Source organism: Galeopterus variegatus, unplaced genomic scaffold (genome assembly GCF_000696425.1).
Source record: "Galeopterus variegatus unplaced genomic scaffold, G_variegatus-3.0.2 Scaffold3254, whole genome shotgun sequence".
NCBI classification, from domain to species: Eukaryota; Metazoa; Chordata; class Mammalia; order Dermoptera; family Cynocephalidae; genus Galeopterus; species Galeopterus variegatus.
Window position 1 is genome coordinate 87,319 of NW_007729365.1, and position 25,976 is coordinate 113,294.

The 25,976-nt window shown below is 42.2% G+C and overlaps 1 protein-coding gene across 1 annotated transcript in view; it reads right to left on the minus strand.

Moving 5' to 3' along the window:
• The window catches only part of GLP2R (glucagon-like peptide 2 receptor), a 79,849-nt gene that overhangs the window by 18,797 nt on the left and 35,076 nt on the right, over window positions 1-25,976 (minus strand). Inside the window, exons 5-10 of the mRNA XM_008584391.1 lie at window positions 17,845-17,951; window positions 15,232-15,385; window positions 13,339-13,498; window positions 12,070-12,130; window positions 11,190-11,259; window positions 1,723-1,811 (exon numbers count right to left, since the gene is read on the minus strand). Of these exons, the coding sequence (XP_008582613.1) occupies window positions 1,723-1,811; window positions 11,190-11,259; window positions 12,070-12,130; window positions 13,339-13,498; window positions 15,232-15,385; window positions 17,845-17,951 (641 nt within the window). The remainder of the gene's footprint in view (window positions 1-1,722; window positions 1,812-11,189; window positions 11,260-12,069; window positions 12,131-13,338; window positions 13,499-15,231; window positions 15,386-17,844; window positions 17,952-25,976) is intronic.

The following is a 25,976-nucleotide window of genomic DNA, read 5'->3' on the forward strand; positions in this document are numbered from 1 at the left end:
AAGAAGTCCCTGTGGTAGGATTCCATTGCACACTTATTGGAATACCCAGTGGTGAGGTTCACAGGCTATGCTTTTGGCCGGCTCTTGGGGGATGCTTACAAGCAGTCAGGACAGAAAACTATTACAGGAGTTGCTATGGGTCTGAAGCACGGGGAAGGTCGCTGTGGTCCATGGTGGGTTTGGGGGACACAAAGCATTAGGGTTTAGTCTCTGAGCCCTTTGGGATTCGTCTGCTCCCTGTTTCTGTCTCCTGGGAGTACTGGCCTTTGTCCAGTGTCAAGGGCACCCTGCTTTTCCCTGCACCTGTTATCGAGAGGACTGCCCTCCCTGAATGGACCTAAGCTGTGTGGACTAGAGCAGCTCTGCTTGGCCTTGGAGCTCCACCCTCAAAGAGTGGTGAGAGAGGCAAGCCTTGGGAAAGGCACCAAAGAGGCTGCTCGGCCACTTGAAGCCTTGGCGTGGCTCCCTGGGGCCCAGGCCAAGCCAGCTCCCCAGGATTTATGCAATATGTTTAGGCCAAAGCTCCAACTGGCAACTACAGTGTATACTAGTCTAGACTTAAACTGGGTATGTGTACCCTTTTAGAGGGAGGGTTTGGGTCACCCATGTCTAAAACCTCCTTGAAACCGCATTACAAGTGGGTGATGGGTCTGCCGCAACATGCCCATCTTACACACCAGAAAGCAGGTCAAGGGGGCCAAGCCACTGGCCTAAGGTCAGTCGGTGAGTCGGGGTCATGGCCAGCACCCTCCCTTCTGGCTCCTGCTCCACGCCAAGGTCCCAGTCCTTAGCGTAGTGGAGCACATGCTCCTCGAAGACGAGGTCCACATCATAGTTTACCTTTCGTTCCAAGCTCAGTGCCAGGCACATTGTAGGCAATCATGAAATGTTTGTCAGATATATGGAAAAACTGCCTTCCCAGCACCTAGGTCAGGCCTTCGAAAGAGTGAGGAACAGGGCTGGAGCCATTTCACTCAGGCCCTTCTCTGGCCTGCTGTGTGGACTAAAATGCCTCTGCTTAGAGTCACTCTTTGAGTTAAAACAGGCCCTCCCCAAGGGCCCTGCTGAAACGCACATGCCACAGAGAAAGCACAGAAGAACTAGGAAAGGAAGACAAGCCCTCTACCTCTCATTTATGTATTCGTTGCTCATTCATCTGTCTTTACAGCAACGCAGATAATAAATACCTGTGATCTGACTTACTATACACGCGGATGGCTGTCATTGCAGAAGGCAGGTGAGACGCAGCAAAGGCAAGTCACAGACAAAGGGGGACTGCGTGGAGAAGGTATTTCCATTTAGTGGTCTTATTTCTCAGAAATCCCTAAATGCTCTCTATTGAGTTATGAACATGTCTTTTATTCCACTGCCTCGAATCCTTCCCCAAGGAAGGCAACTGCCAGACTTCCCTTCACATGAGTCTTTCCTTTTCCCATAAAGCATGCATTCTTAGGGACATATTAATGGTTTTCTGCTGGGGAATGTGTGTGCCCCTGACCACTCACTGCTTACTCCAGTTTCATGGGGTCAGAAGGTCCTCGTCATGGGCAAAAGTCTCAAATGAGGCTGTAACACCTTTATCAGAAGGACCGTTCCTGATACCCGTGCCTTAGGAAACAAACTTACTAATGCAACGTGTCTCCTTCCCTGGACATGAGGCAGAAGAGCCAGAAGGAGTCAGAATCACCTCCGACCACTCATGACTGACCTCAGGCCACTCACCTGTATTTATAATCTCTGAAGCACGTTTGATGGGCTTTGAGCTTAGAAATGAGAAGCTTGAGAATTTTCAGGAAGATGAAGAAATTGACCTTGAAAAAAAGCAGATGTGGGTAAGTGAGGGATGCACTCCATATAGCTGTGAAGGTCAAGGTCACCCTGGGCTTGGCCATCAGTTTCTCATTACATAAACCAGGGGCAATTTGGCAGTTAGCTGGGCAGGTGGTGAGTGCTTATGGTGATCCTCAGTGCCCCAAAGGTCATCTGAACTGAAAGTCTGGAAGGGATCTTGGAGAGTCATTTAGTTTATTCTTCTGCCTCAGGGAAGGCCACCACTAAAGCCATATGAGAAAGACAGATGGACATTTACATTATTATTATTATTACTATTACTAACTAGCATTTATTGAGTACTTACTATGCCAGGCTTTGGGCTAAGAACTTTTCATACATTATTTTATTTAATCTTTACAAAAAACCCCTGTGATAGCCACAACTGTTTTTATCCTCATAATACAGTGAGGAAACAGAGGTGCAGAAGAGATAAAGTATAATTCCCAAAGTTGTATGGCTGCTCAGTGACTGAACCATAATTAAGCCCAGATTTATCTGATCACAACCCTCCCTTCACTTAAGCAGAATCCACACTGCTTCTCTTCTGTAAAGAGCTCCAGCCCTAGTGGTGTCTAACCTGAGGTTTTGTTGCTGTCATGGAATTCACTGGACAGCATATTCTCCACTCCCTAAAAAACTTTCCACAACTATTGTGGGCTGGGAAAAATCCAGCCCTTCATTGACAGCCCTGGTAGAAATTTTTAAATATGGCTACCAATTCCTCAACACTTCCTTCAAAAGGCAACACCTAATTTCACCCCTCCCCTCGCACGTGATCTGGATTTGCAGACAGTCCCAATTTAGGATGATCTGATTTTATTTTTTGACTTTGCAATGGTTTCTTTTTCTTTCCCCAAACAGAAACTTATTTAGCATTTGTATGCCTTCTGACTTACCTTGCAGAGATGAAATTTGATACTGTACATTGTCTCAATGCCTGTTTTTTGTGTTTTCCTTTCACTAATTATAGTTTGGGTTTATTTTTGGTTAGGTTGCACTAACACTTTTCTTAAGATGCTATGAAAACCATTTCATACAATGGGTTTATCAAGATGTAATCCCATTGTAAATGAAGGAGAATCTGGATTTATAATGATTTGACTTACAATTTTTTGACTTTACAATGAGTTTATTGGGACTTAATCCCTTTACAAAGTGAGGATCATCTGGATTTATGATGGTTTGACTTATGACTTTTTGACTTTACAATGAGTTTATCAGGGTATTAAATGCATTTTTGACTTACAATATTTTCAACTTAGTATTTTCAACTTACAATGGGTTTTTCAGGACACAACCCCATGATAAGTTGAGGAGCATCTGTAGTTGCTTGCATCTAATGAAAAGAACGTGGTGGAAGAGACACTATTTGACTTCTAAGCTAGGTCTTCAAAAGGATGGCTTCCACCTGGTGTGCACACTCTCTCTCTCTCTCAGATTGCTCATTCCTGGGGAAGCCCACCACCATGTTGTGAGGGCATTCAAGCAGCCCATGAAGAGATCGACATGGGAGAATTGAGTCCTCTAGCCAACAGCCAGCACCGCTCTCCAGCCACATGTGCAAGCCACCTTGGGAGCTCATCCTCCAGCTCTAGTCAAGCCTTCAGATGGCTGCCGCCCTGGCTGACATCCTTACTGCAACCTCATGCAAGATCATGAGCCTCCTGGAGGTGTTGAAAAGCACATGGTCAAGTATGGTTAGGGCTTGGAGAATGAGAACGAGGTTTCTAAGAAATGAGGCTGGAGAGGGAGGGAAGGCTGTTCCTGCAGGGCCTTTCATGGTTGTGCTAAGGGGTTTGGGTTTTCTTCTGAAAGCAGTGGAGACCCAGTGATGAATTTTAAGCAGGAGAGTGACCTGATCAGATTTGCACTTCTGCCTTTCAGAAAGATCATTTTACCAGCAGTGTGGAGAACGGATTGGATGAGGGCCAGACTGGAGGAGGGGAGACCAGTTGGGAGGTAGTTCCTGGGCAAGGATAACGGAGAGGTGAATTCAAGCAGAAATGCTGGTACTTCAGTGATGGAGAGGAAGTGACAGATTTGAAGTTATTAAGGAGATTGAGTAAAACGACCTTTGCTACTGGTTGGAAGTGAGGTCAAAGGTGCCCCCAATGTTTCACGGTAGATCTCAAATGTGTGGTAGTACCATTCATCAAGAAAAGAACTGTGTGCAAGAAAAAGAGCATTGGGGGCTGGGGTTGGGGTGCCTGAGGAGCCCAGTAGTTCTGGACTCAAGAGATGTCCCAAGGAATTTAGATATTTATGTCTGGACCTCAGCAGAGAGGTCTCAGCCACAGCATGAAGCCTTTGGAACAGGCAAGATGATCCAGGGAGACCACATAGAATGGAGGAAAAAGAGGGTTAAGACAATCGCCTTGTGATGAAAGGAAAGGTGGAGTAAGTGGAGACAGCAAAGGCAATTACGAAAGAGTAGCTGGAGCAGTTGGAATAAACCACACAAAAGTGGCTTCCTGGATGTTCACGAAGAGAAGAATGTTAAAAAGGTTTAAATGCTGCATAGAATTTAAGCAAACTATGACTACATTTAGCAGCAAGGAGCTCAGTAAAAGAAACAGCAGTGCAGAGGTGGGAGCACAGCTAGATTGCAATGCTTTGTGTTGTGACGAAAATATGAGGAGGAGAGACCATGTGGACAACGTCTAAGAAGCTTGGCTGTGAAGGGAGACCAGGTGCTAGGACAGTAGTTGACAAGGATACAGCATGGAGGTAATGTCTCCCCACTTTTATTTGCAGGGCTGGAAGAGATTTTTGCTTGCAATTGTTTTTCAGATTGAGAAGACTTAATAATTCCTGTACCCAACGAAGAAAGAGCTCACAGAGTGAGATCAGGTGACAGTCAGTGAAATAAAGTCCCTGCAGACACGGAGCCAACACAATACTAATGGCCCTGTCTCGAAGTAAAATCCTTTAACTACACGTTGAAACACAAGCTGTAGGATCCAATATGAACCTGTTATTATTTGCTTTATTGGCCTTGGGAGAATCAATGTTCAATGCTAAAAGGTTAGAGTTTTAGGCAAGAAGCTGTTTATACAATCCATAAGCCAACAGGAATGATGGAGGTTCCCAGCCAAGGAATATTTAGTAACAGAAGTTTTAAACTCAAACTAAATGTAACCAAGCAATTTATCCCTTTTAATGGGATATCTGTTTTTTATTATGAAAAGCAATGTGGTGTCCTTGGCTTAGTGATTTGTGGAACCACAGGCGTTTTTCTTAGAAAGTAAGCTTACCAGGAGAAAGAGACATATTTCAGCAAACTAATTTCAGTCAAGACTGCCTCCTAGGAAATGAAGGGTTGTAAAGAGGAGCATGTTGATTCGCTGTTCTTTGTGTCTTCCAGAGACCAGACAAGAGAAAATGGGCCTCAACCAATGGGCCCTATGGAGGAAGCACTTCCTTGCAGCTGTGGAGTGAAACGGCGGTCTGGTTACCATGGAGTGTCTGTTCACCCAGGCTTCCAAGAAGACAAGAGTCAGCGACCACATGTGGGTGATCTTCACTGGTTCTTCAGTGGTGCACAAGCAGGAAAGGGGCTGGATGAGGAAATTATTCAAGAGCCCAGCCAACTTCTCTAGGATTCTGTGTTCAGATAGGGGTCACTTAAGACCCCAAACATATAAGGCTCCCTTCTGGGTCCTCTAGAGAGCAGACGTAACTTTCTTCATGACACTTTTTTGCCACCCCAACTTCTGTGCACAGATTTGGGCCTACAGGTTGGCAGAGGTGACTGTAAGCATGGTGGGAGATTCAGGGAAGGCCTCACCTAACCCTAAACTCCTTCACCTACTTCCAACCCCCTCCTCCTGTGGCCTGCTGTGTGGACTGAAATATCTACCTTAGAGCTTCTTTTTTGGGTCAAAACATTTCCTCTTCCCCAAGAGCCCTACTGAAATGCACACATCCCATAGAAGGTGAGGAATAACTGGAAGAGAAGGGAGAAAGCCCTTTCTCTCTTTCATTCATTCACTCATTCATTCATTTTTACAACAACAACTTCAATAAATACCTATGGTCTGACTTTCGCCATGGAAAGCAGAAGATGGGATGCAGCAAAGGTAAGTTTAGAAGGGGTGGAAAACCCAGTGTATGGGGACATTCCCACAATAACTCTTCAGAAGAGAAAAGTATGGGAGTGAGAAAATGTCTTGGGAAACCCAGAGCAGCAGAAATCCCTGGGTTCCTGGTGGGGCAGAGGACTTAAAGGACAAGTCCAGTGAAGATTAATTTTATCAATTTCTCAGTTTTTTCAAGTTCTGAGGCTGTCAGAAAAGCTTCCACAAGAGTGAATGAAAGCTTTGGGCTTTATGGCTTCATAAAGTCAACAGATGGTCCATTCAATTTGTTGACTTTAAAAAGCCATTCAAGTGGATGTTCAATCTGGTCAATCTGTTAACTCTAGGGAGCAGGATACAGATAAGATGACCTTGCACAGTGAAATCATTTTGCAAGGCTGTCCTTGAAGAGTTGGACTAATCAAGGCTTTACCCATTTTCAATGGGGTCAGAAGAGACTAGGATATAAGAATATACCATATTCCAATATGATTCAACTCTAAATGTACACTCAAGGGTGACAAGTTAATTTAAGGAGTTAAGTTTTCTACAAAGAAAAAGGTGGGAATTCCCTAGTTTCTGTGTCTGGTGAAAGACCCAAAGAGCATCTAGATTCTTCAGGTTGTCACATTATGGTCATTTCTGAAACACAGGAAATCTTGAACCAACAGAGCAGCAGATGAAGTCTGCTGGTGTATGTAAGAGTCCAGCATGACCTACATTCACATCAACCCAGACGTGATCAACAAATGCAGACCCAGTCTGGGTGTGGAAGGGGAGATCAACTATGATAACTGAGGATGCTGACCAGGCAGCCTGAATCTGGGATGGGAGACTCTCTTTAGTCCCAATGCTCTGTTCACCATGCACAGTTGGCTTTTCCCCAGAAGCCTCTGCTCCATGCTCCAGAAATTAGGGCCCAGGTTCAAACTTGGCCAAGATGAAAGAGAACTGTTAAGTACCCTGAAATACCAAGTGGTACTAGCTCAATCTTGATTATTAATACTTTTGGTACTTCAATTTATATAGAATATATGTGGGGGTCCAGGAGATTTTTTTCTTAGCACTATAAAGGTTTTTTTTTTTTTTTCCATGTCATAGTCTAGTGCCATGGCAGAGCTCTGCTCCATGCAGTCATTCAGGGACCTAGGCTCCTTCTATGCTGTGGTTCAAGGAATTCTTATTTAGAGTTGGAGTTCTATCTATTCAGATCAGTGGGAAACTGCAATGTGTGATCATATGATCAAACACAAAGGCAGATATTGGTTCAGTCACCATCTAATGAGTCTCAGCATGATGACTATTAAATTCTGAATTTCCTGAGGACAGAAAGTATGGAAAAACCTAGCACCAAGCCAAGCATAGAGAAGGTACTCAATGAATGCTAAATGAGGTACAAGAGAGTGGGGAAATGAGATTCCAGTGCTAGGAAAGCTCTGCATGGCAGGAGTTTTGATTACATCAGTCTGAGTGGAGTCCAGGCTGGGTATTTTTTTAAACCTCCCTATATTGTCCTAATGTGCAGCCACTCTCTGTTCCTGGGCTCTCAACCTCAGCACTATTGATATTTTTGGCAGGATAGTTATTTGTTTGGGGGGCTGTTCTACACACTGTAGGATGCTGAGCAGCATCCCTGTCCTGCACCCACTAGAAGCCAGTAGCAGTACTCTCCCCCCACCCTCAACCCCAATTTGTGACATTTAAAAATGTCTCCAGGCATGGCCAAATGTCTTCAGGGAACAGAATCACCCCTGGTTGAGCACCACTGGTTCAGCCCAACTCAGATTTTATAGATGAAGAAACAGAAACCCAGAGAAGTCAACTCACTTGGCTAAAGGGCACATCACAAGCCAGTCACCATGGAGCCCAGGCTCCTGATTCCTAGACCAATTCCTTCCTCCTCGTTGCATAGCCTTTCTTGTCTCTTTCATGTCAGGTAGGACACATAAATTCCACTCTCCTGGGAGCCCTGAAACCAGTGTATAGTATCATAGAATCCTAGAGCCATGCAGGTTGAAAGGCATCAGGTATAGCTCCCTATTGTTCTGGACAGATTCTCTTCTCAGAAATTGATAGAGGTGTACAATCCAAAGCCTTTCTCTGTGGTGCATGTCAGTGTTTTACCAGATCATGGTGAAATAAGCCCATTTCCTCATGTCCAATCACCTGTAGACACAGACAACAAAAATTTAGCAATGTTCTGTCTAAGACCTTTATAGACCTGAGGATGGTTGCAAAATGGTCTCTTCCAGACATTCCTGGTGACTTTCTTTAACTGGGTGGACAGAGGGATTAATGAAGTTCAGTGTCCAAGGAGAAACAGAGTTTACCAGGTAGATGTGGGGCCATCAGATGGGCATTCCAGGCAGAGGGACAGCGTGTACAAAGCATGGGAGAAGTGAACACCGCAGTGGATTTGGAGAACTTTGGGTTTGTAAAAGTAGAGCATAGGGTGCTTGTGGTTGGATGGATAGACCAGAATGACAATGCTTACCACACTAAGGAGTTTGGAACCAGGCAATAGTGACTCATTAAAAAGTTAAAAGTAGGAGAGAGACATAATCAAATTTTATTCCAAAAAGATCACTCTGGCTGCAACATAGAGGATGGGTTGCCAGGGGGCAGAATGAAGGAAGGGAGACTAAATAGAAGGCTTTTGCAGACATCTGCACAGGAAATCCCAAGGCTCTGAAGAAGAGCAGTGGCAGTGGGATTAAAAAGAAGGAGATGGCTTGGAGCAATGTTTAGAGGGAGAATTGACAAGATTTGAAGCCTCAGTGGATGTCATGGGGAGAAAGAGCTGGGAAGCTAGGAGGACACCAAGCCTCCTGGCTTGGGCATCTGGGTGGATGGATGGTGGGGTCATTTGCTGGGTGGGGTGAGCAGGAGGAGAAGTTTTGGAGAGGGAAATGAGGATCCCACTGTGAGCTAAGGTGACTGTGGTCCTTTCTGGGAGGCAACCCCAACTGGAGTTGTAAAGCAACAGCATGGAAAGATCATTATGCCCAAGGTGAGAAGAGAGAGCACATTCTCTTGCCCTTCTGGGAGGGAAAGTCACTCAGGAACTAGGAAGCACCAGGAGAACCTAGCACGCGGGCCAGCCAGCCATGGAAGCCCAAAGCAGCAAGGTCCAGAGCAGTGGTTCCAGCCCTGGCTGTGCATTAGAAACATTGAAAGCTTTTAAAACTACAACTGCCTGGGCCCCACTCCCAGAATTTCTGATGTCGTTGATCTGGGGTACTAACCCACCATGGTGTTTCTAATGCTCAGCAAGTTTTGGGAACCACAGGTGTGGACAAAGAGCTTCACAAACTATAATGTGCATCTAAAGCCTGCGGGTTTTGTTACAATGCAGATTGTGATTCATTAGGTCTGGAGGTTGGGCCCGAGAACCTGGGTTTATAACGAGCACTAGGTGCTGCTGGTAGTGCTGGTGCTGCTGGCCCAAGGACCACTCTTGCAAGGGTGTAGCAACATGCTTTCAACCCTGGCTAAACATTACACTCCCAGGCCACTCCTGAGATCAATGAAACACAAATGTCTAGGGGTGGGACTCTGGCAAAAAGAATTGTTAAGTTTTTTAAGGCACCCAGGTGAATCCAAGAGCAACCACGTTTGAGAACCATTGATGTAGCTTCTAGACGATTGGAAGGTAAACACTAGGGACCCAGCTGGACCGAGCCTGAGCTCCACCCTAGGGCTGCTGGCCTCCATCCTGCCTCATTCTTCCTGGTTGGCAAGAACCTTCCAGTGCCCGGAGCATGGGTCACAAGTCGCCACTGAATAAGTTTATCGAGGGTCTACCCTATGCTTGGGCAGCTGCCAGGAATGAACAGAACATGGGGCTTACAGAGGCAGCAAACAGATTTTAAACAAATACATAAAATGAAGTTTGCTGGGGCTGGAGCAGAAGCCTGTACAGGATCCATGAAGGACAGGAAGGAAGGAGGGACTATGTCTACTTCATGAAGCGGGTATCCAGTACAGCAGCATGAAGAGGTGGATGCTTGACCCAAGATGAGGAATGTGGTCACCAGGTGGGTAAGCAGGTGGAGGGAAGGAGCTGGAACCCGAGGAGAGTCTGAACCGAGGTACTGATATGTGAAAGAGCCTGCAGCAGTCAGTGCCCCAGGCGCACAGCTGGGCAGTGTGGCTGGAGAGGATTGTGGAGAAGTGAGAGTGAGAGACGGGGGTCGGGGGATGAGGCCGGGTTCACGAGGCCATGCATGGGACATGTGCACTCAGACTTCCTCTGGAGCATTCGCTCTCAGCTCCACGTCCAATGACTGGAGGGAAGATTCCAGCAGCAGGTGGCCACCTTGTAGGCTAGACATGACGCAGCCCTCGGGAGCAAGGGCCTCTCTGCACTCTTGGTTTTCCCACCATTTCCATGAACATTTTTCCCTCCAGGTTCACACTCTGGTCTGAGCAGACAGTTGCCTTCTGTTATTGGCAAATACTGACAGTCATCTATAAAAACTAGCTTTTTTCTTTCATGACACCACAGATGCCAGGTTATTTACATAAAATGGCAAGACTGGACCATGCAGCCACCCCTTGGAGGAGAGAGTGGGTGGAGCACAGAACACAGGACTGGGCACCTTGTGGCACCAGAGATGGCTGTGCTGTGTGCAGGCAGGAAGGCTCTCTGTCTTCCTTGTGGGTCTCACTAATCCTTCCCCGTTTGCTAACTCCCTGCCCCTTCCCTGAAACTTCTTTGACACATTCCATTCACATGCTGTCATCTAAAGGGCTTTATGACTCTGAGTCAGCCATCCCTTCCCATCCCAAATACGCTGGGCCATGACGAATAAAGGCCCTTCCTCCTGGTCCCAGAGTAGCATCTATGTCTTGATTCTAACCCCCATCCCAGCTTTGGGTTAATGCTGATCAGACGTTTTCCTCCCCTGGAAGAAGCTCCCCCAGAGTCTTCCTGCTCCTGCTAATGGAGTTAAGACACAGCTGATGGGCTCCTCCACGACTGAAAGCACCGGTGTCTGCAGGGCCTGTGCACATCACAGCTCTTCAGCACAGGACCACAGAGCTGATTACGGGCTCTTCACATAGTCTGAAGACCCAGAGAGAAGGAGGCTTACCACGTACCCCTGCAGTTAGGTCCTGAACCAGAACAAGAAGTTTCTAACTTCTCATTCAGCAGAAACTGTTCACGGTTCAGTTGCTTCTTCTCAAGGGATCAGAGAATGTGGGGGCTTGGAGGTGAGGATGTTCCTCACAGCTGCTGAGCCCAGAGGCAAAAGAGGGTGGGTGCATGGTCCTTACCATTACACAAAGCAGGATGGGTCCTCGGATGATCCACCAGATGCTCTTGTTTCCATTGGTGGCCCAGCACCTAAGGGCAAAGAACAGGCAGCAGAAGACTCAGAAACACGATGAGGTCAAATGTCAATGCCTCGTGCCCTCTGGAAGAGGGGTGCTCCCCCGCATCTTACCCTCTACCAGTCGTTCCCCTGAGAAGTGGGAGGGGGGGATGAGAGGACCAAACTCCCTGCCTGTTAGTACTGGAACTGCTGACTTTCCTTATTATTCAATTGCTCTTCAGTGTTAAGTCTGGTGTGTATATCCTTGCACATTTTTCTGCATGTTCATACAAACAAATCCTTAATTATATAGGTTTTGTGGTGATTATTTGGAGGAAAAAATGGGATCGTATACACTATTCAGCGACGGGCTTAAAACATGCTATTGAGATTCAGTCCCTGAATGTCAAAAGATACAAACTAACTTTTCTTTTTTCTAGTAATCTCATAATATTCCATAATATAGATATGCCACAATATGTTCGATGATTCCCATATTAATGGGCATTGAGGGGTTTTTTTGGTTTTTGTCTGTTTGTTTGTTTTTGCTTTTTTTTCTCACTTTGAATGACGTTGCAATAATCATTCCAGTACTTACATCATTTCATACCCAGGGCCACACCTAGACAGCACCTTTGTGCTAATTTGCATGTGTAACTAAATTAATAAACTAATTCCTATAAGAAAAGCTTTGATTATTTTATCTTCATTCCCTTGCATTCTAGTTGGCCAAAATGGGAGGGGATGGATATTCTTTTGGGGAAGATGATGTAATTCCTTGTATTTGGGTATATCTAGGAATTGCTGCCTCATGGAAAAGTAAAGCCAGGTGAATTACCTACCCTGTGTTCTCCAAGTGTGCACGGGCAATTCCCCAGGGGGCAACAAATAGCACAGGGAAGGCTGGGGAGAAAACACAGGGAAATGTAGTTAGGAGTTGGCCAAACCTGCCTGTCCTCCACCCTAGCCTGATGTGGCCAAGCATAGCCGGCTAAAGCTTATAAAAATCCAAACATCATAGAATCATGGACCATAAGAGCTGGAGAGACCTAGAGCAACAAAGGGCCGATCAGAGAAATTAGGACCCAGAGAGGAGAAGGGATTTGCCACTTGTCACAAAGTAGCTTAGAGTAAATCCGAGGACACTAACCAAAATCTCCTGAATCATGGGCCCAGGTTATTTCCTCTGAATCCTGCAGTGTCAAATTCTCCGAGGGTTTGTGGAGCTAGGGGGTTCAGATCTTGGTCATAACTTAAAAAACTTCATTTTGAGGGCCACCCCCTGGCTCACTCGGGAGAGTGCGGTGCTGATAACACCAAGGCCACGGGTGCAGATCCCATATAGGGATGGCCGTTTCGCTCACTTGGGTGAGTGTGGTGCTGACAACACCAAGTCAAGGGTTAAGATCCCCTTACCGGTCATCTTTAAAAAAACAAAACAAACAAAAAAAACCCGCTTCCTTTTGAAGACTTGATGTTATGGACTGAATGTCTGTATCCTCCCAAAATTCATTTGATGAAAACCCACCCCCAATGTGATGGTATTTGGAGATTGGAGATAGGGCTTTTTGGAGGCAATTAGGTTTAGATGAGGTCATGAGGGTGAGATCCTCATGACAGAATTAATGCTCTTATAAAAAGAGACCAAAGTGCTTTCTTTCCCTCTCTACACATAATGTGAAGATACAGCAAGAAGGCAGCCATCTACAAGCCAGGAAGAGAGCCCTCACCAGAACCCAACCACGTCAGACTTCCCAGCTTACAGAACTGTGAGGAATCAATGTCTGCTATTTAAGCCACACAGGTATTTTGTTATGGCATCCTGAGCAGACTAATACAGTGGGGGACAGTATAGTTGGAACATCATTTAATTCCACCAAAGACCTTCTCAATTTTTGAACGTGTGCATTGGGTTTACAACACCTGTGCATACATGTGCATGGGCATATGCACACACATACACTCTTCTCTTCAGAACCTCTTGTCACTGAGGAATTATCTGTCCCAGAAGCCACCTTCCGGTTGAGTTTCTAACTCCAACTGAAAGGTACATCAAGCTCCCAAGATCTGATGGGTCCCCGGGGGAAGAGACTGAGAGTTGGGTCACTCACCCCAACCCACCAGCAGGTATCGGCGCCATAACCGCCTTTCAGGAAGTACTGTGGGCTTCAGCAGTGCATGGAGGTAAAGACCTTCAACCAGCAGCCACAGGTGATTGGCACCCACGAAGTAGTGCAGGAGAACCTGGACTGAGCGGCAGGAAGTGGACACCTGCAGAGGACAGGACACCTGAGGGTGAGTCCAGGCTCTCCACTGGATCCCAGGCAGGTGGAGAAGGGCCTCCCCAGGTACACCCCCTCTCTCTTTACTCCCCTCTTTCCCAGACCCTTGCTGACCATCTCAGAGAAGTGAGCAATAACATCAAAATGTGAAGGAAGGAGGGCTTCAAGTAGGTTTTAAAGACCAGCTTCTTCCTTAACATTCTAGACATTTTTAGACAAACAGAAACAGAGAGAATTCATCAACAGCAACTATCCTAACAGAAACACTAAAGGCTGTGTTCTCTAACTTCCGTTCGATAAGCTAGAAATCAATAACTAAAAAATCTTCATATGACTGGAAAATTAGGAAACAGACTTCTGAGTAACCTGTGGATCGAAGAAGAAATTATAATAAAATTAGAAATTATTTCTAAACTGAATGCAAGGAAGATACTACCAACCAAAACTTGTGGTATGCAGCTAATACCAAGCCTAGCATGAAACTGATAGCCTTAAATGCATCTAATAAAAAAGGAAAAGGCTGGGCTGGCCCCGTGGCGCACTGGAGAGTGCGCCGCTTGTGAGCGCAGCGGCGCTCCCGCCGAGGGTTCGGATCCCATGTGGAGACCGGTTCCCACTCACTGGCTGAGCGCAGTGCGGGCGCAACACCAAGGGTTGCGATCCCGTTGCCGGTCAGTAAAAAAGACAAAAACGAAAAAAAAAAAAAAAGGAAAAGGCTGAAAATTAGTTATCTTAAACATCAGGTCGAAAATGTTAGAATACCAAATTAAACCCCCCAAAAAATTACATGGAACGAAATAATAAAGATAAAAGCAGAATTAATAAAACAGAGAACATAAAACAGAGGAACAACATCAAAAGTTTGTTCTTTGAAAAGTCCAATAAAATTGAGAAACTTCTGGTAAGGATGATCAAAGGGTGAAAAAAAAGAGAGTGAATATATAAATAATCAATATCAGGAATAAAAATGAAAACACCATTACAGATCCAGTAGGCCTTACATAGATCCAAAGAAAATATCATGAACAATGTTATGTCAATAAATTTGAAAAGTTAGATGAAATAGACAAATTCCTAGAAAAATTCGTTACTACAGCTGACACCAAAAGAAATGGAAAATGTGAATCTGATTTATAAGCAAGCCATAATTCCATAATTTAAAATTTTCCAATAAGGAAAACTCTGGGTTCACATGGCTTCACTGGAATAAGCTATCAAACATTTAAGGAAGAAATAATACCAATCTTAAATAAATTCTTCCAGAGAATAGTAAAATAGGAAACAAGTTCTGATTTGTTTTAAGAGGTCAGCACAAACACAGTACCATATTAGCAAACTGAATCCAGCAGTATAGGAGAAAGAATAATATATCAAAATCTAGTTGGATTTTTGCAGGAATGCAAGGTTAGTTTAACAGGTCACAGTACTGTATTTTAGCAGAGTAAAGGAAAAACCATCTCAACAGATGCACATTTCAATGTGGAAAAGCTTTGCTGCTTTAAAAAACAGTAATTGTAAAAAGGTTGCTCTGGTCTAGTTTTTCATCTGCAGATAAAGACATTTCCCACACAAGAGCATACAGCAACTCGGGGAACCCTCTGCCCCTGGTTTCCTTTACCTGGCCCACTCTTCCTCTCCCCGGCGCCACCCGCCTGTTCTCTGATACCCGGTACTGACACATTGGGTGAGAGAGCCAATTTCAATGGTGGGGAAGGGGATTACCTCCGCCAGATAGGACATCCATCCGTCCTCACTGTCGGGCCTCTTGGAGTAAGAGTTGTGGAAGACGGCATCCTTCACCAGTACAGCCAGGGCTCTCAGGATGAAAGAAGCAAACAAGTTCATGTGGATGTAGTTGCGTGTGCAGTGAAGTTTTCTGTGCAAGGAGAAAAGTGCCTTCCCTCAGTAAAGAACAGCTCAGACCAACAGGTCTATGCCTCACATGCCTGTGTATCTTTCATTAAAGTCAGAGGTTCATTGTGTAGGCTGCAGAGCTGGACTTCTGGGTTATGGGATTTTACTTCTCTGTGCCTCATTTTCCTCATCTGTAAAATGTGGGTAATAATAGCTATCACCTATATAACACGTTCAACAGGCCAGGCCATGTTCCAAGCCATTTGCACATTCATGTACTTATGGGTATTCTTACTCCTCACCAGCAGTGGAGAAGCAGGCACTATTATTACACTGATTTTATAAATGGGAGAATTAAAGCAGAAGGGTTAAGGCACCTGTCGAAAGTCCCAGAGCAGTAAGAGGTAGAGCTGAGGTTCAGACCCAGAAACTCTGAGGCCAAAATACTGTTCTCCAAAGCTCTGCTGCCTCTGTATATGAGAACACTTACCTTGGAGGGTTGTAGGATGATTGAATCAGTTAATTTGTGTAAAGTGCATGTAATGCGTGCCCAGAAAAATATCAGCTCTCATTACCTCTCCTTAATCCACCCAGAGCCTCCTGCAGGCTCTTGTCATACCAGCTGATGTGACACTGTGTGTCCTTGGTCTCTCTAGCTGAAAGGACCATTTTCTACTATGTTCTCTGTGCAGAACATATGCAGTCTTACTTTGCTTTTGAACTATCCTTAGGTTTTTAATTTCCAAAAAGGACTTGAGCCAGGTCGTCATGTTTTATGGTGTATGCATTCTTCTCTCTAACTAGAATGGGGGCTATTTAAGGGCAGGGACTAGGCCTGGCTCTCTCCAGAGCCTGAGGCAATACACACAACTCATTGACTGAGGCTAAGCTGAAGTTACTTCCTGCAGTGCTGGGCAGTTATTTCCTCCTGGCTTGGTTCTGGGAATTGGAAAGTGCATGAAAGAAGGATGCAACAGATAGTCAGAACAAACTGTGGAATTCTCTCTATGGCTCACAAATTGCTTTCCCAGTGGGGTAGGTGGTCATGACTCTGCTTTGGGAGCTGTAGGACATCCTGGGATTGAAGGGTCAAATGAAGCCAGACCTGGGGCTAGCAGAGCCCGGTGGGGAACTGCTTTGGAACCAGCATCTAGATTTCTGGTCTCCTGCAACTGTGTTGAATGCTCATTCTTCCAGGTTATACTCATTTAAGTTGCTAAATGGTCCAAGACCGAGAGATAGCCTTGGAGGGGCTCCTTAGTGGGTCCATAAGTATCTCACTTGGGTGATTTCTAAAAATGTGATTTAGTCAAATGCACTCAGGTTTTGGATTCTGGAAGACAGTACAAGGGAGCGGAAATGCTCAGACCCTGGACTGCTTGGTTGTGATCCTGGTCCCATCACCCACCAGCTGTGTGATCTTGGGCATGTTATGTCATGTCCATATTTCAGTTAACTTACTTACAAAATGGGGTCAATAATAATGCTAACCTCTAGTATTAGGATTAATCCTAATATGAATTAGGATGAGATTTAAATGACTTAATACACGTAAAGTGCACAGGAGGAAGTACTTACATAATTGATAGCTAATTGGAATCCAAGGGCCCTGGATTAAAACCCCAGCTCTGCCACTCATTTGCTTGCCTTGGGGAAATTCCTTAATCTCTTCTGTAAAACTAATGCCTCTGATGGAGTTGTGGTAAACTGTAGTAATAATAGGTGTGTTTAGGGATTTAGACCAGGGCCAAGCACAGATGGTATTTAAACCAGAGAGCCGAAGGAAGAGTTAGGAGTCCCAGATTCAACTCTAGCTATGCAGCGAGCTGGTTTTACGGCCAGGGTGGCTCAATGCCTCTCTCTGGAACTTTGAGATCCCTTTCTTTCCCTTCATCTACAAAATGGGATGGATGGACCCCACAGTTTCTCAGGTGGTTTCCAGATCTGATGATCCACATCAACCAGCCCAGTCTCCACTGCCTTCTAGAGGTAGCCAATGAGCAAATTACACGATACAGTGGTCCCCCCTTAATCACGGGTTTCTTTTCCATGGTTTCAGTTACCCACAGTCAACCTCTGTACAAAAATATTCACTGGAAAATTTCAGAAGTAAACAATTCATAAGTTTTAAATTGCATGCTGTTCTGAGTAGCAGGATGAAATCTTGTGCCGTCCCTCTCTGTCCCTTCTTCATCACAAGAAGAAGGGCAAATACAGTATAATAAGATACTTTGAGAGAGAGACCACATTCACATAACTTTTATTGCAATGTATTATTATAATTGTTCTATTTTATCATTGTTGTTAGTCTCTTAGTGTGCCTAATTTATAAATTAAATTTAACAAGTAGGTATGTATAGGAAAAAACATAGCACATACAGGGTTCAGTACTATCTTCAGTTTCAGGCATCCACAGGAGGCCTTTGGATAAGGGGGACTACTGTACATGCCTGAACACATGTCGGCAGAAGTTCCACTCACCGAAGAAACAAGAGGAGGGTGAAAGCCAGGAGGAGGGAGATAAGGGAGAAGCAGTATCCCACGGTGTACATCAGCTGCAATGTTGACAGCAAACCATAATGATCCACCTGAATAGAGGAAGAGCAGACATGACCACCAAGCCAGGGGGCTTTAGCCTGCAGCCCCCAGCTCCATGCCCAGGGCCACCAAGGGTCTAGGCATGGACTGAGATGTCCCCTGATCCCCCAACATGTTTTTAAAGCTTTCCTTCCCTATCTTTATTGACATCCAAGTAGGGTAGCTTACACTGCTCTTGCACATGTCAGAGGCCAAGGAGCCTCAGTGACTGAAGAGCCCACAATGGGTCTCACCCCCATGACTGGACCCATAGCTCAGCACTGATACACCAAGAGTCACAATATCATAAAGGAATTGAGTCTGTCCATGACAAGAGGGTACCTTGGGAATGAGGACAGGCTCTTTGCTCCTGGGACTGCTATCCCTGGAGTCTAAGAGTCCTTCTCTCTAGAGTATGGGGCCAGATTTCTGTCTGGATGTATCCCTCCTAAAGTAACTTTTCATAAATGACCTCTTGGAAGAAGACCCAATAGAACAGTGGAATATTTTCTGAGTCCCCAGATAGCCTGATTGTGAACAGAAGGTAATTTACTGGAAATTCTGTGTTATTAAGTGTGATTTTACAGTGGAGTCCCACCTTCTCATTCAACCCATCATGCATATGACTGTCAAGATTATGTTTCTTGGGCTGGTCAGTTAGCTCAGGTGGTTAGAGCACCATGTTGATAACACCAAGGTCAAGGGTTCAGTTCCCCATACCAGCCAGCAATCAAAAACAAAAGGATTATGTTTCTTAATAGCCTTTTGTACAAGAACCCACAGTAAATACTTATTACTTGCTAAATTATGTCTTGAACTTCTGTGCATAACTTTTTTTTCAGCTTTTTTGAAGTATAATTGATATACAATAAATTTTACATATTTAATGTATAAAATGATGAATTTGGATAAATGAATATACCTTTGGTTTTATCACTATAATCAAAATAATGAACATTTCTGGGCCGGCCCGGTGGCGCACTGCTACAGTGCGCTGCTTGGGAGCACGGCGGCGCTCCCGCCGAGGGTTCGGATCCCACATACAGACCGGTTCCTGCTCACTGGCTGAGCGAGGTGCGGGCGCGACACCAGGGGTTGCGATCCCGTTGCTGGTCCCGGTACGGTAGGGGCGCGACACTGAGGGTTGCGATCCGTTGCCGGTCACGAAAAAAAGAGACAAAAAGGAAAATAATAATAATAATAATAATGAACATTTCTATCATCTCCTAAAAGTTTCCTCATGACCCTCTGTCCATCTTTTGTCAAATATATCCCTATATGTTTCATACTTTTAATGCTATTGTAAATGGTATTGTTTTCTTAACTTTAATTTTCAATTGTTCATTGCCAGTAAATAGAAACACAATTGACTTTTGTATTTGATCTGTATCTTGCAACCTTACTAAACTCACTTATTAGTATAGTGATGCTTTGTGTAGATGACTTGGGATTTTCTATAGATGATTATGCTATGTGTGAATACCAACATTTTCACTTCTTTTCTCCCCCAAACTCTATGCCTTTTACTTACTTTTCTTGCCTTATTGCTCTGGCTAGGACCTCTAGTACAATGTTGTGTAGAAGTGGAGACAGTAAAATCATTACCTTGTTAAAGATATTGGGGAAAAACATTCACTCCTTCACCAATTAGTATGATGTTAGCTGCAAGGTTTTGAAGATGCACTTTTATATATATTTCCTGTGGCTGATGTAACAGATTACCACAAACTTGGTAGCTTAAAACAACATGATTTATAGTCTTCTGGAAGTCAGAAGTCCAAAATCAGTTTCACTGGTCTAAAATCAAATTGTCAACCAGCCAGCATTCTTGCTAAAGTCTCCACAGAAGAATCTGTTTCTTTGCTCAGGACCCTTCCTCAGTCTTCAAAGCCAGCAGGGTAGCATCTTCTCTCCTCTCTGACCTGTGCTCCCATCCTTACATCTTCTTTCTCTGACCCTAATTTCACTGCCTTTTTCTTATGAGGACACTTATTATTACATTGGGCTCACCTGGATAATCCAGGATAATCTCCCTATTTCAAGATCTTTAGTTTACTCACACCTAAAAAAGTCTCTTTTATATATAAAGTAAACATTCACAGGTTCTGGAGATTAGGACATGAACACTTTGGGGAGGTCATTATTCAACCTATCATGCTCTTATCTTCTGTTTTTAGCAGGCTGAGAATTTTTTCTCATAAATGGAGGTTGGATTTTGTCAGATGCTTTGCTCTCATTTACTGAGATGATCACAGTTTGTCTTTTGGGGTCTGGTGTGTGTGTGTGTGTGTGTGTGTGTGTGTGTGTGTGTGTGTGTGTGTGTGTGTGTTTTGGTGACTAGCTGGTGCTGGGATCCAAACCATGACCTTGGTCATGGCTGCACGCTAACCAACCGAGCTAACTGGCCAGCCCCTTTTTTAGTCTATTAATATGGTGAATTACATTGATTAATTTCAGATGTTAAACCAACATTGCATTCTTGATTTAACCACACTTGATCGTGATATATTATCCTTTTAACATATTTCTGGATTCAATTTGCTAAAATTTTTCCAAGAATTTTTGTTCCATGTTCATGAGGGATATTGGTCTGTAGTTTTATTTTCTTGTAATGTAATGTCTTTGTCTGTTCTTGATATCTGTGTAATTACGGCCTCATAGACTGAGTTGGGAAGTAGTTCCTCCTTTTCAATTTTCTGGAGAGTTTATGTAGAATTGGTATTTTTTTTGCTCTTAAATATTTGGTAGATTCACCATTGAAGACAAATAGGTCTGCAGTTTTCTCTGTGTTAGAGTTTTTAACTACAATGCAATTTTATTAATAGATATAGTTATTGAGGTCATCTATTTCTTCTTTAGTGAACTTTGGTAGTTGGTTTCTTTTAAGGAATTTGTCCATTTTATCCAACTTGTAAAAATTATTGGCACAGAGATGTTCATAATAATTCCTTATTATCCCTTTTTAAATCTTTTTATTGAAACAATTGATTATACAGAGTTGATATAAGTATTCGTGTACAACGTGATGACCAAAACAGGATTATTAGCATATTCATCATTACAAAACATAATTATTTTTTGTGTCTATAACCCACTTTCTCCCTAATCCCTCTCCCCACTTTCTCACCTCTAGTAACCATAGTTCTGTTCTCTCCTTCTGAAAGTTCAACTTATTATTGTGGTTATTGTCTCTTTCTATGTTTCTTTCTTTTTTAGCTCCCACTTGTGGGTGAAGACATGCAGTATTTCTCTTCCTATGCCTGGCTTATTTCACTTACAGTTTTTTTCCAAGCTCATTCACATTGCTGCAAATGGCAGAATTTCATTCTTTTTTATGGCTGAGTAGTATTCTATTGTGTATGTATACCACATTGTCCTTATCCAGTCATCTATCAATGGACATTTCCATTGGTTCCACATCTTGGCTATTGTAAATAGAGCTGCAATAAACATGGAAGTACATGTTTTTGACATTATGATTTCCATTCTTTTGGTTATATACCCGGTAGTGGGATTGCTGGATCATAAGATAGTTCTACCTGTAGTTGCTTGAGAAACCTCCATATTGTTTTCCATAATGGCTGTACTAATCTACAGTCCCATCAACAGGATAGAGAAGTTCCCCTTTCTCTGCATCCTCACCAGAATTTGTTACTGTCTGTCTTTTTTATATAGCCAGTCTGACTGGGGTGAGATGATATCTCAATGTGGTTTTGATTTGCATTTCCCTTATGATTAGTGATGTTGAGCATTTTTAATGTACTTGTTGGTCATTTGTGCATCTTCCTTTGAGAAATGTCTGTTCAGCTCCTTTGTCCAGTTTTTAGTAGGATCATTTGTTTTTTCTGTTGTTTGAGTTCCTTGTATATTTTGGATATTAATCCCTTGCTTAATATCCTTCTAATGTCTGTAGGATCGGCAGTGATGGTTCCTCTCTCACACCTGATATAATTTATGTCATCTTTTATCTATCTTTTTCTCACTCATCTCTAATTTTATCTCTCTTTTTTTGATCAGTCTTTCTAGAAGTTCATTAAATTTATTATTCTTCTTAAAGAACCAAGTCTGGGTTTTGTTGATTCTTTTTTATTGTTTTTCCGTTTTCCATTTAATTAATTCCTACTCTTAACTTTATATTTCTTTTATTCTGCTTACTTTGGATTTAATGTGTTCTTTTTCTTTTCTAGTTTCTTAAGGCAGAAGTTAGGCCATTGACCTCAGAACTTACCATTTTTCTAACATAAAAATGCTATAAATTTGTCTCCATGGCTGCTTTAGCTGCATCAAAAATTTTTTGATATATTTTTGTTTTTATTTAGTTGAAAATATTTACTAATTTCCTTATAATTTCTTATTTGACTTATGGGTTATTTCGAAGTATGCTGTTTAGTTTTAAAATATTTGGGGATTTTTCCAGACATCGCTCTGATATTGATTCCTAAATTAATTCCATTATGGCCAAGGAACATATTTGTATGGTTTGAAAACTTTTCAATTTATTAAGATTTGTTTTATGTCTCAGAATAAGGTAATTTTTGACAAATTTTTCACGTACACTTGAAAGGAATGTATATTCTGCTGTTTTGAGATGGAGTGTTCCATAAAAGTTAATTAGGTCACTTTGGTTAACAATATTGTTCAACTCTTCTATAATTACTGATTTTCTGTCTTCTTGTTCAATTAACTACTCAGAGAGAAGTGTTAAAATATCTGACTATAATGTGGCCTTATCTATTTCTCCTTTAAATTTGGTCAGTTTTTGGTTCATAAGCATTGAGAATCTGTTATTAGATATTAATATTTAGTATTGATATGGTCTCCTGATGAATTTATTCCTCTAATATTATAAAATGATCCTTAATATCCCTAGTAATAGTTCTTGCTCTGAAATCTATTTTGTCTGATATTAATATAGCCACTGTTCTTTTCTTCTCATTAGTATTTGTTTGCATGGTATATCTTTTTTTTTTCATCTTTTAAATTTTAAACTGAGTCTTTATATTTAAAGTAAATATCTTGTTGATATCATATAGTTGGGTTTTGCTTTGCTTTTTCTCTTAATCCCATCTGAAACTCTCTGCCTTTCATTTGAGGTGTTTAGATCATTTACATTTAATGTTACTGTTCATCTGGTTGAGTTTAAATTCATTGTATTTATCTTTGTCCCATCTTTTTTGTTTGTTTGTTTGGGTTTTTTGTTCATTTGTTTGTTTTGGTGAATGGCTCATAAGGGGATCCAAACCCTTGATCTTGGTGTTACCAGCACCATTTTCTAACCAAGTGTGCTAACCAGCCAGCCCTTTGTCCCATCTTTTCTTTGTTCTCTTTCCTCTATATATTTTATTCCATCTTTTCTCCTTTAATGACATTAATCAATTACATTCTTAGCTTTGGTTTTAAGTGTTTACAGTATACATCTTTAACTTATAGTCTACCATCAAGTAATATTTTACAGTTTATGTATAGTTGAAGAAACTTGCAACAGTATATTGCAATGGCCCCCATCCTGGCCTTTGTGTTATTATTGTCATGAGTATATTTTACTTCTACTTATATATAGGCCCATAATATAATATTACTGGTTTTGCTTTAACTAGTCACTTGCCTTTTAAAGAGATTTTAAAAATAAGATAAAAATATTTATCCTTATGTTTACCATTTCTAAGTGCTCTTCATTCCTTTATGTAGATTAAAATGTTCATATGATATGTTTTTATTTCTGTGTTAAGGACTTTCTTTAACATTTCTTATAGTGGTTGTCTGGGTGTAGAACTCTCTGTGTAGCTTCAGAGATTTTCTAAATCAAGCCCAACCACATTTCTATCTAGTATGATTTCCTATGTATCACATCAAGATCCCTATAATCCTGTCAGGTCTCTAATTGTTCTTGTTTGTCTCTTTCTGGCTTGAAACTAAATCTATCCTTCTAAGACCAGCACAAACCCACCTCTCACAAGTTCTTCTTAAATGCCTCTCTGTTTACTGTCAACTCTGAATCCCCACTAAGCACTTCTAGTCTGTTTAACAAATTGGGGCAATAATTACGTTATTCATTAATGCTTTCTTGGCATTCATCTCACCTTTCCAGATAGACTATAAACATCTTAAAAGCAGAGAAGTTTTTCATGTTTTTACTCACAGAGTGGGGTTATTTCTTTAAACTGGTAATTCAGGTGGTATATCAGGACTTTACTGGATCATTTTAACATTATTTATTTTATTGGAGATATGAGACTAACATTTGGTTAAATAACCTAATTATTTGTTTCTGAGTTATTATTCCTAAAAATATATATGTGTTTTATGCTTTTCAAAAACAAATTAGGGAGAATACTTGCTTTTATTTGTCTATATCTTAGTTTGGGTTTCTAAGAAGCAGACCTGAGGCAGGATTGGAATGCAAGTAGTTTACATGGAAAGTGAAAAAACCATCCATGGGGAAAGGGAGAAGTCAGACAGGAAAAACAGAGTGTGTTATCAAGCCAGTCATCACTGTGGGAATCTGGAGTTTAATCCCATTGGGGAAGTTCTGGAAGCCTCAGGATCAGCTACCCCAAGAATGAGGAAGCTAGGGCATTTATACACCAACTCCTGCCAGTCATTGGATGGGGGCTACTCCTACAGGCCATTAATTGCCTGGCACTCCGGCCTGTCTTTCAGCAGATAAAGTGAGCTCCAGGAACCAGAGAACCAGCAAAGAAAGGTATGTATTAGTGATAAAAAGTTAGGCAATTATGTACTGAATTGATTAGGGCAAGGGAATATGGGCAGAGAACCAACAGCATTTGCTAAAGTTGGTTTAATTGCATTCTTTTAGAGGAGTTTCTTAAACTGTCCTCTACGTTCAGGTCTCTACCAAAACCTGACTACTTCATGAAAAGCTCCAAAACATCCAGACAGTCTCCAGCTCACTCTTATTACAAATAGGTGAATCTCAAGTTACTTAAACATCATTATGAAATGCTTCTTAACCAGCATGTAATATGCACCCAGCAAAGAAATAGGCACTCTCGTACATTGCTGAAGGGAGAGTAAAGTGGCATAACCCCTGTGGAAACTTTGGCAATATCTAACAAAATTATATATCCATCTATCTTTACTCCAATGATCCTATTTCCAGAAATCTTCCAAAAGATACATAGTCACAAATACATATGAATTTGTGACTACATACACATACACATACAAGGTTATCTACTACAGCTTTATTATGAATAAAAGATTGAAAATAACCCAGATGGCCACAGGATAGAGTACGATGCAGCTGTAAAAAGAGAGAGAGAAATATTTCTAGGAACTTATATAGAATGATTTCCAGGGTATGTTGTTAGGTGAAAAAAACAAGATGCAGAATAGGGTATCTGCTATGTTTCTTTTTGTGTAAGAAAAATGTGGAATAACATATTTATATTTTGCTTAGTTTTACAAAAGAAACACAACACACATATAATTCAATAAAAAATAAAAAGAAAGAAAACAGAGAAAGGATGAGCCAGAAAATAATAAAAATGTTTGTCTATATGGGAGTAGGTAGGAAGAGGGTGGAGGAGATAGTGATGAGAGAGAGACTTTTCTGAGTACACATTTTTATACAGTTTTCACTTTCACGCCCTGTCAATATGTTATGTATTAAAAAATATAATCACACGGAAAAGGGTGAAAAAGGCAAATCCTATCACTAAGAGAAAAAAATGAATAAAACTGTATATCCAATTGATAACATGACAATGTAGAGGAAACAATTGTTTCGAACAATTATGAACACAGTACTTACGATATCATCTAAAGACAAAGAGAATTGCAAAGAAATCTTATTTTTAAAAAATTTTTATTAGTATATTCATTGTTACAAATCATACTTATTTTTTATGACCCTTATCCAATCTCTCCCTTCCCCCTCCGTTTTTCCCTCCCCCCCAACCTCTAATAACCATAGATTCGTTCTCTCCATCTCATAGATTAACTGTTCCTCTGTTGATTTGCTGCCTACATGATCTGTCCAGTACTGAGACAGGTGTGCTCAAGTCCTCCCCTAT